The 13,744-nt window shown below is 34.5% G+C and overlaps 1 protein-coding gene across 1 annotated transcript; it reads left to right on the forward strand.

Annotated features, from left to right (window-relative positions):
- The first annotated feature begins 1,323 nt into the window (after positions 1-1,323).
- On the forward strand, positions 1,324-12,822 carry LOC134280446 (bifunctional heparan sulfate N-deacetylase/N-sulfotransferase 3-like). The gene is made up of 6 exons (XM_062762859.1): positions 1,324-2,006; positions 4,171-4,378; positions 5,012-5,101; positions 5,397-5,553; positions 11,372-11,534; positions 12,667-12,822. The coding sequence occupies exons 1-6, from the start codon at positions 1,374-1,376 to the stop codon at positions 12,820-12,822; spliced, it is 1,407 nt and encodes a 468-aa protein (XP_062618843.1). The 5' UTR covers positions 1,324-1,373.
- Positions 12,823-13,744: the final 922 nt, after the last annotated feature.

Here is a 13,744-nt window from a genome sequence, read left to right on the forward strand (position 1 = left end):
ATTAATATTGACAATGAAAGATATATGTTACAATAATATGGTAATGTAATAATAATAATAATATAATAATGTTAACAGTGATATACATAAAGTCTTGAAATTTTTTTTTATATATAGTTTATATAATTGCAAAACACACATCTTTCTCCTGACGCATGGCCATGCACTCTCATACCTGTTGGACAAGTACATATACACAAATGTATTGTTAATTAAAAAAAATATGTATCATTTTTAGAGTCATTTTATGATATGAAGTCAGTCATACGTCCCAAGTGTGTTATAGTACTGTAATTATATAAAGTAACGACTTCATTTTTAAAAGTACATGTATATGGGAATTGAATTTGATATTAAAACTGTTATTTTTGGTTATCTGGAAAAAGATCACATGGTAATAAATTTGAAAATCTTTTTATTAAAAAATACACATTTCTACGATCAAGAAAAAAAAAAATGTTGTTTTAGTGATACATTTGTATTTTAAAAACATACGTATACCAGACTTTTAAAAAATTGATCCACTCTGACAATGCTATAGCCATATCATTATTAAGAAACGTAGGGCAGTAAAAAATAAATAGATGCTTAATTGCAGATTCTGGTATATCTGCAATAATATATAGTTATTAATTAAGAATTCATTAGTTACTAATTAAAACTCTGTGAATATTTCTGTAGTTAAACAACATGATCTTTTGTTATTGATTTAAAGTTTGCATTTATAAACTTGTTTCCAATTCAATGTGGCACAGTGGTTAGATCATCTGTTCTTGAGCCGCGAAGTAAAGAGTTGATTAACATCGTGGGTTCAAATCCCACTGTGGAACGCGGAGACCGGACCTTCGCATGAAACCATATATATAAACCTAGGTCCTGTGTAGCAGTAGGTGCTGGCACGAAAAAGATCTCTCCCTGCTCAATAGGCCTAAGAGCTGAGTTTAGGACAAAATTTGCAGCTCTCCATCGGCAAGTGGTGGCGTCTCCATATGAGTGAAAAATTCTCGAGAGGGACATAAAACAATCAACCAACCAATTCAAACTTAACTAACTTTAGATCAGTAGCCCATTAATTGTTTTCACTGTCTAACATCAAGAACCAAAACTGACAAAGATAATAATTAAATCCGGAATTCTGGTCTGGTTAATATTGATATGGAACACTCTCAAATTTAGTAATTTAGGTAACTTTTCTTATAATAATCATTTTGTGATCCTTCATAACTTATGAATTCCATTCAAAATACATTCTAAGGATCAGAATTATTAAACTTTGGTAAAATGTCAAACATATTATGTCAAATTCTTAATAAATTTTCATTTTCAGGTTTCAGGCAAATTGAAGTTTCTTACCTTTCAAGATTATCATCCCAATGAAATTGAACTGGAAGTTTAAATTTTGCTGTTTGATAGCAGTTGTGTTAGTCACCAGTATTTTATATGAATTATGGTTTGTTGGTGGAAAAAAAAAATTATTTTACAAGCCAGTATCTAGACAAAGCAGCAAGGACATTTTCAGTTTTTCCCTCAGTCAACAACATGAACTATACCAAAAAGATGATATGTTTAACAACATATTTTTTTCGGCAGAAGATGTAACTGATTTCATTTTACTGATTTTAAAAAATGAGAATGTTATGGTGACTTTACAAACTTTATGGGAAAAATATTCAAGAGATAAAGGGAAGTTACTGAATGACCAGATTAAAAATGAGAAATTTGAGAACAAGGCAAATATCATGCTGAGAGACATTTTAAACAAGAAGAATAAGAATGTATTTTTGGATGTTAATGAAAAGTATGAGTTTAGTGTTTTAAATCGCACATGTCATAACATTGAGAGGGATCTCCAAGGGAGAGGACAGTGCATTGTATCACTAGAGGACACACTCTGCTCAGAGAGAAAACTATCAGACAGAACTAAAGGGAAAAAGCAGAAAAACAGATCACAGCAGAAATGGACGGGACAAAAAGAGAAACTTTGTGATTACATGCATATGAATTCAGTAAGTTTTAAAATTAATTATTCTCATTTCTTAAAGCTATACTAAATACTGCTTTCATTTTGGGTGTCACAGGGTCACCGTCTTGTTCGAAGGATTCAAATGGTCGATTGGTCGTTTAACAATTTATTAATTTAATGGATATAATGAATAACCTAGAAAATAGAAAAACGCTCTCGCAACACTCATACAAAACAACACATAGACAAACACCAAGCAAAAGACATTTCAACATTTACGAAAAGTAATAATTAATAGATATTTTAATTATTCACATGAATTAAACAAGTAAATGAAATACAAGATTAATGAACATCTTACCAGGCATCCAGTATTAAATGAGAACTAATATATGCTGTACATCGATTGAATCGATCTGTGATAGAATCTGTATGTGATCTGCTGCTGTAAAGGCTGAAGAGCTTGGGGTGGGGATTTCGGAGGGTTGATTCTTACTTTATATAGTGAACGTGTTAGTAAAACATGCATATGAATTAGTTAAGGGGTCCCGACCCTCTGCTATAAATTTCACTTTAGAAAATTGAAAATTTGTTATATTGATTTTCATAATCAACAATAACATTAGAGTCACATGGAAAATAGTTTGAAGTATGGAGCGCTGCTTATTTTTTCAGAAATGATTTTTATGTCACATCATGATATGAAGAAATTGAACACGGAGAACAGAAAGAGTAACTAAAGATTTATTATTACAACATTAAATTTAAGATATGAGGTGCATTTAAAAATAATACTTAGTATCAATACCTATTAAAATCATGTTCGAAAACATCATGAAGCGATGCTTCCTAAGTCAGAAAATCACAATGTTGTATGTGGGTGTAAGAAAAAAAATACATCTGAGGAGGAGTTATCTTTCTTCTAAATATTTCTTCATGTGGAAAAAAGTGTTATGCTAACAAAAATGGTGTATTAAGTACTGGAAACATTAAACCGACCAGTTTTAAAATGGTCCTTAAAAAGACACAACTTAATTATTCAATTAATAAGGCTTTTGATGTTGGATTAAAATGTTTTATTGTTAAATATAATAAAACAATTGCAAATAAATTGGCAAAAGAAATAGAAAGCAATGTTTCCATCATAAATTAGATCTCATCAAATTGACTTGTCAGAGGTCTCAATTAGGAAACTGATTAAGAAAACTGTGAGTAGTATTCATATTTTGTACTTCAAAAGTTATCTATCTTATCAGAGGGTTGGTACCCCTTAACGAAATCCATTGGTACATGGTAGGTCACTGGTCAGTCATACGTAAAGAAATGCTAAAAATAGAAATTCACCTGTACAAAACAAAACATTCGCACATGGCTCAAGCTCACAAAATGAAAAACCGGTTGTATTCAATTGGCTATATGCACGCCAATCAGAATACATACTTAATATTGCGCAAAGCATCAAAGCAAATATTTAATAATAATTATAATAGTTTTTTTTTAGCTCTTCTTAGCCAAAGACTCAAAGGGTTATCATGCTATGGCCATTTGTGTGGTGTGTTGATTTTTAAAAAAAAAATATTGGCCATCTTTAGAATCCCTCCCTTTGCAAATTTTTAATTATCAAATGAGTTACCGAGTGTCTATGGCTCAAAAGCTTTTAATTATACTGATAAACTAAGAAGTAGGTCACAATGATCTGCTTTTGGAATTTCATCAATTTAGTTTTGTTTGTATGTTGTTTAACATCCCTCTCAAGAATTTTCCACTCATATGGAGATGCCACACTTGCCGGTGGAGAGCAGCAAATTTTGTCCTGTGCTCTGCACTCATGGCCATTGATCAAGGAGGGATCTTTTTTATGCCAGCACTTATTGCAACACGGGACCTAAGTTTAATTCCCCATTTCAATTAGGTGAGTTATTTCCCCTGAAGGGAACTCTTTTACTGTGTTTAATACGGATGCGCTATATTAGATAGCCACTTCCGCGGACATTTTCGACATATACAATCGAACAAAAAACCCAGTTTTTGGATATCGGTCGCGGAAGCACTGCTGCATATGCAGCTATTTCAGAGGTAAAACTGTAGGAGGACATGTCATCAGTCTCCAAGGATTTCCCAAATTTTAGAAATATGATTTGACATTTTTAAAGAAATCAATCATGATCATGAATGTTTTATGTTGAGTATATAAAACTTAATTGCAGAGTACTTTTGTGTATCTTCCACACTTAAAAAATCCATGCTATGAGGAATGTGAAAGAGGATACAATACTATAAGATGCCTTCCATATTTCATGATTATTGGTATGCCAAAATCAGGAACCACTAGTCTGTACTACCATCTAGCTCAGCACAAGGAGGTCCTGCCAGGCAAGAAGAAGGAACCAATGTATTTCAATAGAAACTGCTACAGTGAGTTTTTGATACATTTTGTTACCAGCTCACCTGAACTGAAAGCTCAAGTGAGCTATTCTGATTACTAGTTGACTGTCTGTCTGTTTATCTGTAAACTTTTTACATTTTCATTACCCCCATAAATTCTATAATTATAAATATGTTTGGTTTAATTATAACCCCACTCTGAAGGAGAGGGGTGTATACTTTTTTACCTTTGTGTGTTTGTCCGTCTGTACGCCCTTGTGTCTTTCCATAACAAATCACAGTTTTTTCAGCAACTACTCATTGCAGATGCTTGAAATTGTAGCACATTCTTTGCTGAGGCATGCCAAAGTGTGGGATTTATTTTTGTATGAATCTGTTGTCAGCTTCTATGTATCTCTGCATCTGCCAATAACTGCATGTACTTATGTTTATTAATATGATTGTATTGGAAAATATAAGGCTCTTGTAATAAAAGTGCATGTTTATGTTAAGAAACATCAGTGACTGTCTAATTAGGCCTAAAATTTACCATTATCTTTTCTGAGCATTTTGAAAATAAGGTTCTAGATTCTTTAAAATGTGATGTGGTAGTATTATTAATTCATACAAATCATTGTCATAGGAATTTTTAATATACTGATACATTATCACCATTAATTTTAGGGGGTATGCATCTGAATGACTACACTATGAATTTTGATGAAATGAAAACCCGTCTAACTGCTGGCAAGCAGGTTTCTTCTTTGATTACCGGTGAGATTAGAAACAATATTTATATCTTAGTGAGACTACCTGAAATGTTTAGTGTAAAATATTTCGCTCTCTGGAGGACAAAAAATATGACTTACAGGTCATGTATTATAATATATACTTTAGCTAAGTGAATGTTTTCATTTTAGAAATAATTCTATGTTTTAAAAGTAGAAAATACCTGTTCTTACAACTACAAGCAAAATTAAAATGTTTAAAGCACTAGAGTTTCTTTTTAGTATTTTAAGCTGGAACTAGAAGAGTACCATTTGTCAGATATTTCTGATTTTTCTCAAAGGGGATGGTTCTGCAGATGTTGCATTTGATAGTTGGGACTGGAAAAACTTCCCTGGAAATGAAGGACTAAAAGAACCAAAATATGTCCTTCCATTTTTTATACATAAACTGCTTCCAGGGCTAAAAATCATTATAATGCTGCGGGATCCCGTGGAAAGGTAAGTAAATGTAAATTAATCTAAACAAGATGTGTTTGTGAAACACTGATGCCCTGTATGGCAACATAGCGAAGGTTAAGCTTTCTCAAATGCAGGTCAAATATGTTGGTACCTAAAGTAAGGCCTTTTCACAAGAAATACAAATGTAAAATATAAAACCCTAGCACCAACTGTTCAAAAGTTATGACCAAGGTTAACATTTTTAAAGGTAGGACAAACTCCGGGGTCAAGGTCAAAGAGTCAAGGTTGTTGATTTCTAAAGAAAGGCCTTGTCTCAAAGATTACATATGGGAAGTATGGAAGCGCTGGCCCTTACCATCAAAAGTTATGGCCAAGGTTAATGTTTGTAAAAAGAAGGTCAAACTCCAAGGTCAAGGTCAAAGGGTAAAGGTTCTTGATATTTAATGAAAGGTCTTGTCACAAGGTATACATATGTGAAATATGAAAGCTCTAGCCCCTACTGTTCAAAAGTTATGGCCAAGGTTAAAGTTTGTAAAAAGTAGGTCAAACTCCAAAGTCACAGTTGTTGATATCCAATGAAATTTCTCACAAGGATTACAAATTTGAAGTATGAAAGCCCTAGCCCTTATTGTTCAAAAGTTATGACCAAGGTTAAAGTTTTTTCGTAAGTATGGAAATCTCCAAGGTCAAGGTCAAAAATCAAAATTCTTGGTTTAAAATGAAAGGTCTTACCAAAAAGAATTAATATATGAAATATGAAATTCCTCGTATCTACCATTTAAAAATTAGGGCCAAAGTAAAAGTTTGGAATTTTTGTGTAAAAATGGGTCAAACTTTAAGGTCAAGGTCAAAGGGTCAAGTTTTTTGGTATCAAATGAAAGGTCTTGTCACAAGGATTAAATATGTGAAGCATGAAAGCCCTAGTCTTAACCCTTTTAAAATTCTGGTCAAGGTTGTATCTTTAAGTAGGTCAAACTCCAAGGTCAGAAGGTCAAGGTTCTTGGTATCCCATGTAGCATCTTTTTATAAGGATTACATATGGGAAGTTTTAAAGCCCTAGCACTTTATTTTCAAAAGTTATAGCCAAGGTTAAAGTTTTTTTTATAATTACAGAAATCTCCAAGGTAAAAAGGTCAAGGTTGTTGGATCCAATGAAAGGTTTTTCCACAAAGACTAAATATGTCAAGTATAAATGTCCTGGTATCTACTGTTCAAAAGATAAGGCCAAAGAAAAAGTTCAAAATTTTTGTTAAAAAGTGGGTCAAACTCCAAGGTCAAGGTCAGAAGGTTAAATTCGGTGGTACCCAAAGAAAGGTCTTGTCACAAGGAATACACATGTGAAATATGAATGTCATAGCTCCACTAAATCAAAAGGTTAAAGTTTTTGCGGACAAACAGACAGCTAGACAGACAGACAGACAGACAGACAGCTAGACAGACAGACAGACGAACATGACAAAAACTATATACCCCCCAAAACTTCATTTAGGGGGGCATAAAAATGTGAATGACACAGGTTACATTTACAGAATGTTTGGCATCTAGAATAGGAGATAACACAATGACAATATCCAGAGATATGTGTAGACATGGGATCTAGAATGGTGAGATAAGGCCAAAAAAAATTAAGCAATAGTTTCTCAGGCCAAAAAAAACAGAATTCAATGCGGCAGGCAGGCTTTTTTGTTTTTTTTTTTTTTTTTTTTTTTTTTTTGAAGCAGGTTTAACACCTTTTCTAAGCCAATTGTTCAATAAAATGATAATATCTACCAATTCTTAATTTTTGTTCGCTGAAAGTGGTTGTAATATGTATTCAACTTTAAATAATGTTACTCCAAACATTTATTTAGAAGTTAATGAATATTTTACTGAAAATTTAGAGGAAATGTATTGTTTTTCTAATAAGAATGTTTATCTTAGTATTTATGAAAAGGGAAATAACTCGATTTTCTTTTTCAAGTTGGAAAAATAGAAAATTGAGTTATCTCTCTTCAATATGTCAATAAAATTGATCAATGCAGCCGTTTTTGAACTGATGTGGCGGTGCCTGAGAAACTATTGATTAATTTTTTTGGGCCTAACACCATGACAATATCCAGAGTTGTTTGTAGATATGGGATCTAGAATGGGGAGATAACACCATGACAATATCCAGAGTTATTTGTAGATATGAGATCTAGAATGGGGAGATAACACCATGACAATATCCAGAGTTATTTGTAGATATGAGATCTAGAATGGGGAGATAACACCATGACAATATTCAGAGTTATATGTAGATGTTGGATCTAGGTGTTGGGAAAGGGTCTTCCCCCTTCTGAATTTTCAGACATATTAAAAAGTGATCTAAGACCCCCTCCCCAAAGAAATGTCTCCTGTAAAATACTATAGAGATTCATTAAGGCGAAATGAATTTGGAAAGTGACCCTCCTCTATTTGGCTAAATGCTAGGAAAGAATTTATGATGAGCATATGTGTGTTTGGTAAATGTAGATGTTCAGTCTTTTACGGATCGTGGATTTCGGCCCCTGGATAGCTCAATTGTTAGAGCACCTGACTAGTAATAGAGGAGTCCCGGTTTCAATTCCCAGTGCAGCCATATGCTTTCCTCATGCATTTCTCCTTCCCTTCTACATTTGGTGGCCAGTGTGGGGGCCTTGTTCAGGTTACCGTGTATCTGTAAATTAATAATTCCTCGCAGGGCTTTAGGACTCTGGTGTCTTTGAGGTCAAAGACTGTTTATAGAGGAAGGAATGTAGAAGTTCAGGCTTTTACAGACCATGGTTATCAGCCTGGATAGCTCAGTGGTTAGAGCACCTGACTAGTAGTTTGGGGCCCGGTTTCGATTCCCATTCCAGCCATATGTTGTTTTTTTTTATGCATTTCTCCTTTCCTACTACATATGGCCTTAGGGTCAGGGGTTCCTGTGGTTTTGGGCACTACTGACTATATAGTGGAAATGCATTTTTAAATGCATTCTATTGCTATCCATTTTCGTCGTGCGTCGTTCATGGTGTGTTAACATTTGAACATTTTCAGCTTCTTCTCTGCAACCACTCAACCAATTTCCACCAAATTTGGCATAAAGCATCTATGGGTGAAGGGGAACATAAATTGTAAATTTCATGGTCCCTGCCCCCCTGGGGCCTGAAGGGTGGGGCCAAAACCACTAAAATTAATGCGATCTTTAAAAATCTTCTTCTTAACTCCTGGACATTAAGAAGTCAAACTGTTAGCATGAATGTAATAATCATTGAGTCCTCTACCAAAATTGTGAAATTCATGGCTCCAGGGTCAGGGTTCTAATGCTAGGGCGGGGCTCAATTGATTATATAGTGAAAATGCATTATTTCTTTAAAAATCTTCTTCTCTGCTCCTGGGTAATAAATAAATTAAATAAGTACAAAGTTATGATGAGTAGGCGTGCCTTTTCCAAAATTGTGAATTTTATGGCCCCAGGGTCAGGGGTTCTGGTGTTAGGGCAGGGCTCTATTGATTATATGGTGAAAATGCATTAATTCTTTGAAAATCTTCTCCTCTGCTCCTGGGTATTAAATAAACTAATTAAGTACAAAGTTATTATGAGCAAGAGTGCCTCTTCCAGAATTAGGAATTTCATGGCCTCAGGGTCAGGGGTTCTGGTGTTAGGGCGGGACTCTATTGAATATATTACGAAAATGCATTAATTCTTTGAAAATCTTCGTCTCTGCTCCTGAGTATTAAATAAACTAACTAAGTACATAGTTATTATGAGCAAGAGTGCCTCTACCAAAATTGTGAATTTTATGGCCCCAGGGTCAGAGGTTCTGGTGTTAGGGCAGGTCTCTATTGATTATATAGTGAAAATGCATTAATTCTTTTAAAATCTCCTCCTCTGCTTCTGGGTATTAAATAAACTAATTTAGTATAAAGTTGTAATGCCTCAACCAAATTTGTGAATTTCATGGCCCCTGTGTAAGGGGTTCTGGTATCAGGGTGGGGTTCTGATGGTTATATCATGAAAATGCGTTTTAAATTATTTTATAACTGATTAGCTAGGGGGTGTCCACACTGTGGCTCGAACATACAACCCTCAGATTTAAAATCCAACGCTCTACTGACTGAGCTAAAGGGTTAACCCACTAGCCAGTGCTAGTAGGAGCGTGACCTAACAATTTACAACACATAGCCACTTAAAACTCTGTTACATTTCCTACTTCTTTTTCTTGAGATTTCTTACCCCTGAGAAATCTCACACACAAGACTATAAACACCACTCACCATGTGGGTTTTGTAGTTGGGTGCCAATATGACCGATTAGCTGGGGGTGTCCACACTGCGGCTCGAACCTACAACCCTCAGATTTAAAATCCAACGCTCTATTGACTGAGCTAAAGGGTTAACCCACTAGCTAGTGCTAGAAGAAGCGTTAAGTTTTTTGGAGCAGTTTTCTTTTTAAGTACTTCTATGTCCTATATTGATTAGACATGCATGGAAGATGTTTCTTATTTGTTTCATTGTACCAGTCAAAGTTTCAGATGCTGCAATTTCAGCAAAGGAATGACCAGGTTAATGTTTTTGGTGCAGGTTAACATTTTTGGTGCAGTTTTTGGTGTAGGTCTCATTTCCGAGTAACTATAAGCCCTATGTTGACCAAACTTACATGGATGGTACATCTTAGGATGCATACTACCAGACTTGCTTCGGATGCTGAATCTGACCTACATTTTCCGGTTGAGTGAACAGGTTAAAGTTTTTGGTGCAGGTTTCATTTCGAAGATACTATGAGCCCTATAATGACCAAACTTGCATGGATGGTACATCTTAGGATGCATTCTACTAGACTTGCTTCGGATGCTGAATCTGACCTACATTTTCCGGTTGAGTGAACAGGTTAAAATTTTTGGTGCAGGTTTCATTTCCAAGTTTCTATGAGACATATAATGAACAAACTTGCATGGATGGTACATCTTAGGATGCATACTACCAGTCTTGCTTCGGATGCTGAATCTGACCTACATTTTCTGGATGAGTAAACAGGTTAAAGTTTATGGTGCAGGATCCATTTCCAAGTAACTTTGAGCCCTATAATGACCAAACTTGCATGGATGGTACATCTAAGGGTGCATTCTACTAGGCTGGCTTCAGAAGCTGAATCTGACCTACATTTTTCGGATTAGTGAAAAGGTTAGTTTTTTATACAGGTTTCATTTCCAAGTAACTTTGAGCTCTATATTGAACAAACTTGCATGGATGATACATCTTTAAGGATGCACACTAATGGACTTGCTTCAGATGCTGAATTCGACATACATTTTCCAGATAATAGACCTCGTAAAAGTTGTGGGTGCAGGTCTATCACCAAAAAACTATAAGGCTTATATAAACCAAAGTTGCACAAATGATGCATCAAGGGATGAAAACTCTCAATCTTGCTTCAGATGCTGGATTTTAATTACATTTTCATGATGAAGAACTAGTTTTAAGTTTTTATATAGGTCTATTCCAAAGTATCAAAATTGCATAAATTTTGCATTTTTGGATGTACACTTTTTGTTGGTTAATTGTGTGACTTAATTTGCCTTACTTAAAGACAACATTCGTTGAGGTGAGCTCTGTAATCTCTGATTACCTATGTTAGTGAATGTCATGGCTGCCCTTGGGTCAAGGGATCTGGTGTTAGGGCAGTGCTCTATTGATTATATAGTGAAAATGCATTCTGAATTTTCTGTGATTGATTTATATCTCAATTCTTCGTGCATTTATTGATTTCCTGTTTTGATTAGCAAAAATATTTACTACAGTCGATGAGCATCCCCCTTCTATAATCCTAGATATGTGGATGCATTGTATGTGAATCCTATTTTCTTTTTTTAAGGTTGTATTCTGACTACTTGTTTGAGGCTCCTATTGCTCACTATCTGTTGTCACTAGAAGACTTTCACCAAGCTGTACACAGGGCGGTCAGGAAGCAAGAACTCTGTCAAGCCCAGTTCTCTGTTCGCACATGTGCATACAATTCATCATTAGAAAACTACAAGGTAATGAAAAGGGACTATGTATTATATTTGGTGTGTTAAGATATTTGGCAGAAACCCATTTTTCAACAAGTTAGCTTAGATTTAATTTAGCGCTATCTGAATGTGCTAGATGTAAATGTATGATATACATGTACATTTTTAGACATTTAGCAATGTACTTGATTTAATGGACACTGCATTCAGTCAATAGCTAAAAAGAATACACCTCTAAATGTAATATTTTTAAATCAAAGAAATGTCACTGCCATTATTCTCCAGTAAATCACAAATGTAATCAACAAATTACCAAAAATCATTATCCTCTACTTTTAACTGCTTTCACTAGGAAAGGATAGAGGTGTCTATCTTTGCGATGAAAATTGGTGGGGAAAAAATCAATGGGTTTGGATTACATCCTTAACTTGTTCTAATTCTTGAGATACAAATGAATAAAAAAAAAAACCCATTCAGTTGTGATGTCACTGTAGCAAAATAGAAATAATTCCAGTTGTACCCCTCTGCCTTGAGATTTTGTTAGGAAATAAAAACCCATAGCTTGCCCTTCTGGCTTGATTTTATTTGCCAAGAAAATCTCTTGACTATTAGGGTGTATTCTCTAAAAATTTGGTCCACGCAAGACTTATTTCTTAATTAGATCGACCATTAGTGACTGCCTATCTATAAAAAAACGATATAATTTTTTGACTAGTCAATGCAATATGACATCATGATTAGCATTATTTTCCCCAAATCCTGAAAATTTCAACAATAATACAGCTACTGTAAAATCACATATTTTCGTGGGGTAAAATTTTCGAGGTTTAAGGAAAAAAATATTGGTTTGTGGGGAATTAAATTTGTGGTTTGAAAATGAAGATTTTCTTTCTCAATATTAAAAGAAGCATTGTGAAAATTTTCACTTTGAAAAAATTGAACCACACTAGTATACAGAGTACAGTAAAAATACACACAGCAAACATGCTTATAATTAATTTCCGCTTGCAGCAAAGTGATTTTCTTGCCCCGGCCGTGTTTTTGAATTATATTGCAAACATATTGGATATAACAAATTAAGCTTATAACAAAATAGAATCGCCCATCTCTAGCACTTTGTTTTTACTGTGTTTTACTGTACCAGTATTTTTTTTTCTAGGCAAGGCTGCGAGTAGGTATGTACTATGTATTCCTGATGGACTGGTTGAATATCTATCCACAGAATCAAATTTTAGTGATTGATTTTGATGAATACACAAAAGACAAAAGAAAAATTCTCAACGAAGTGGCTGAATTTTTGGAATTAAGTAAGTAAAAAACATTGATACATGTACAGTGTATAGGGTTAGTGTTAATTATATGGTTAATTCACAGTCCCTTTCCAAAATTTGTCCATTGTTGTAGTTGTCATCATAAACTTTTCATATTTAAAAATTTCATCTTCTTCTCATGAACCAATAGGCCAATTTTAATTAAACTTGCCACGAAGTATCCTTGGATGAAGGGGATTCAATTTTTTTCAATTGAAGGGCAAGACCTTCTTCCAAGGGGGAGATAATTGTGAATAAGTAATAAATTAATTGCATATTTTAACAATCTTCTCAAGAACTACTGGGCTAGGAAAGATGAAACTCATGTGAAAGCATCCTCAGAGATAGTGTAGATTCAAGTTTGTTCAAATCATGACTCGGGGCATAGGATGGGGCTACAATGGGGGATGAAGTAAATATGAATACATAGGAAAATTTACCTTCAAAATTCTCCTCAAGAACAGCAGGGCCATGGTTGGTCATAGTTATATGGAAGCACCCCCAGGTAGTGAAGATTCCAGTTTGTTCACATCATGACCCTTATATGCACCCTCGGAGTGGATGGGGCCGTGTTCAGTCTTTCCTCAGTATATGGTCTTGAACACACCACAGAAAAAGTATATGTTATGAACCACAACACCCCAAAACCAAACCCCATTTTTAGAGACCAGAAGAGCTTATGTGATAGTAATGCATTGGCATCCGTCCTCACTAAGAGTCTAAGATACATAATTCTATATATCGGTTTTTGATTTCAATGAACAGTGTTGCAGTGGTTACTAAAAATAGAAATTTCTGTGAAATGCTTTTAAAATGCTACTCTTCCAACAGTTTTGGCCTGATTTCAGTATAACTTGGCACACAAGTAGACTACACTAAGATACATTATTATGCTTTCTGTCAGTTTGACACTATATACTGTAAATC

Source organism: Saccostrea cucullata, unplaced genomic scaffold, assembly GCF_032062105.1.
Source record: "Saccostrea cucullata isolate Sc308-1 unplaced genomic scaffold, CSIRO_AGI_Scuc_v1 ctg5953, whole genome shotgun sequence".
Lineage (NCBI taxonomy): Eukaryota > Metazoa > Mollusca > Bivalvia > Ostreida > Ostreidae > Saccostrea > Saccostrea cuccullata.

Bases quoted from the DNA above. Each gene is read 5' to 3' on its own strand.
- LOC134280446 (XM_062762859.1), top strand. From the start codon at position 1,374: ATGAAATTGAACTGGAAGTTTAAATTTTGCTGTTTGATAGCAGTTGTG. The intron at 2,007-4,170 runs GTAAGTTTTAAA...ACTTAATTGCAG, and splicing joins ATTACATGCATATGAATTCA to AGTACTTTTGTGTATCTTCC. The intron at 5,554-11,371 runs GTAAGTAAATGT...TCTTTTTTTAAG, and splicing joins CTGCGGGATCCCGTGGAAAG to GTTGTATTCTGACTACTTGT.